Source organism: Otolemur garnettii, unplaced genomic scaffold (genome assembly GCF_000181295.1).
Source record: "Otolemur garnettii isolate 467f Iridium unplaced genomic scaffold, OtoGar3 scaffold00013, whole genome shotgun sequence".
Classification (NCBI taxonomy): Eukaryota; Metazoa; Chordata; class Mammalia; order Primates; family Galagidae; genus Otolemur; species Otolemur garnettii.
Genome location: NW_003852408.1, coordinates 16,804,372 through 16,805,862, shown reverse-complemented (window position 1 = coordinate 16,805,862; position 1,491 = coordinate 16,804,372). Strand labels below are relative to the sequence as shown.

The 1,491-nt window shown below is 41.3% G+C and overlaps 1 protein-coding gene across 1 annotated transcript in view; it reads right to left on the bottom strand.

Annotated features, from left to right (window-relative positions):
* The window catches only part of FN1 (fibronectin 1), a 63,955-nt gene that overhangs the window by 11,800 nt on the left and 50,664 nt on the right, over positions 1-1,491 (bottom strand). The window contains exons 33-34 of the mRNA XM_012802144.1: positions 1,330-1,483; positions 90-179 (exon numbers count right to left, since the gene is read on the bottom strand). Coding sequence (XP_012657598.1) covers positions 90-179; positions 1,330-1,483 — 244 coding nt within the window. The remainder of the gene's footprint in view (positions 1-89; positions 180-1,329; positions 1,484-1,491) is intronic.

Here is a 1,491-nt window from a genome sequence, read left to right as displayed (position 1 = left end):
AACTTGGAGAACTTTTCACATTGCAAAACTGAACCTGTGCTATTAGTCTTGTCTTAACTTTCTCCTTGTCACTCAAAAGGAGCTCTTACCTGTCTTTTTCCTCCCAATCAGAGGCTCACTCTTCTGATTATTCTTCAGGGCAATGACGTAAATTGTGTACTCGGTTCCTGGTTCCAGGCCTATTGGAGGAAGAGAACCATCACATTGTCAGTCGGATCCACTAGCCAAGGGGAAGTCGTGTCCCTTGCAGAAGCTACAGTGAGCACGACTCTTTTCTCCTGCTGGTTGTTGGCCTCTTGAAAAGTAAAATCAATTTCACTTCTCTTCCATAAACACCCAGATACGCTGCATGTATACGAAGGCCCTGAGGCAAATTCATTATTTTGTTATCCAATTTCATACCTGAACATGTACTTTTAGGCTAACTTTTCTGGGATACTCTTGTAACATGTGGTCTTACTGCCGTTTTGAACTTAAGAAAAATCTATCAGCATCATGTACTACCAGTGGAATACAAGTTTGGAAGAAATCATCGCAGATTATACACATGAATCTGCTTAGGCCTAATAACCAGGAGTCTTCAAAGGCAGATCAAAGACAAGTGAAACTAAAGACAAACCATGCAGGGGAGAGAATGAGCAGACTTTACGGAGTCTCTGTAGGAGATATCCAGTTCAACTGGTCCCATATCCGATTTTATTTTCCTGTCTCCAAAAATACCAGTATCTCCTTCTGGCATCGGTATATTCTATAGGAATTTTTATGTTCAGATGATATCTTATATATATTTTCTATATTTAATTTCTGAGACAAGAATAATACCAGAGGGTTGTAACATTTCCCATTACAGTGGACAACTCCTATTCCTCAATTCCAGGCAATCTCTCTAACAGGAGTGGTTGGGAGAGCTTTGCCTTGAGACCTATTCTATGGGACTGGATACCCAGGGCAATGGCAGGTGGTACGAGATCATTAGATCTACAGGGAGCTGAATGTAACGACAGGATCATAATTAGCTAGTTTGCTTTGAAAAATGTCTTTTTCCAGGACTGACCTGACAGATACCTGGAATACTCAACAGCAATAAAAAAAAAAAAAAAAAAAGTCTACTGATGTCATTAGGATGATAGTGAAATCTCATTTTCACGAAGTTATGCCTTTAAGATGTATTGCGCTCTATAAGGCATACACAGAGAATGCTTTTTGAACTTATTAGGAAAAGAGTGTCTTGTTTTCATGATACAGCATCAAAGAAATAGTTGGAATTTGCCTAGAATGTCATGTGTCCTAGGCATAAGGAGGAAAATCACAACATGAAAAGAGGAATACCAGTAATGGTGGCCTCTGTGACACCAGGGCGGGGCCGAGGGACGACTTCTCTGGGAGGGGACCCAGGCTTCTCATACTTGATGATGTAGCCGGTAATTCTGGCACGGGGTGGTTGCCAAGATATCAGCAAGGAATTGGGTGTGCTGGCCAGGAAATGCAGGT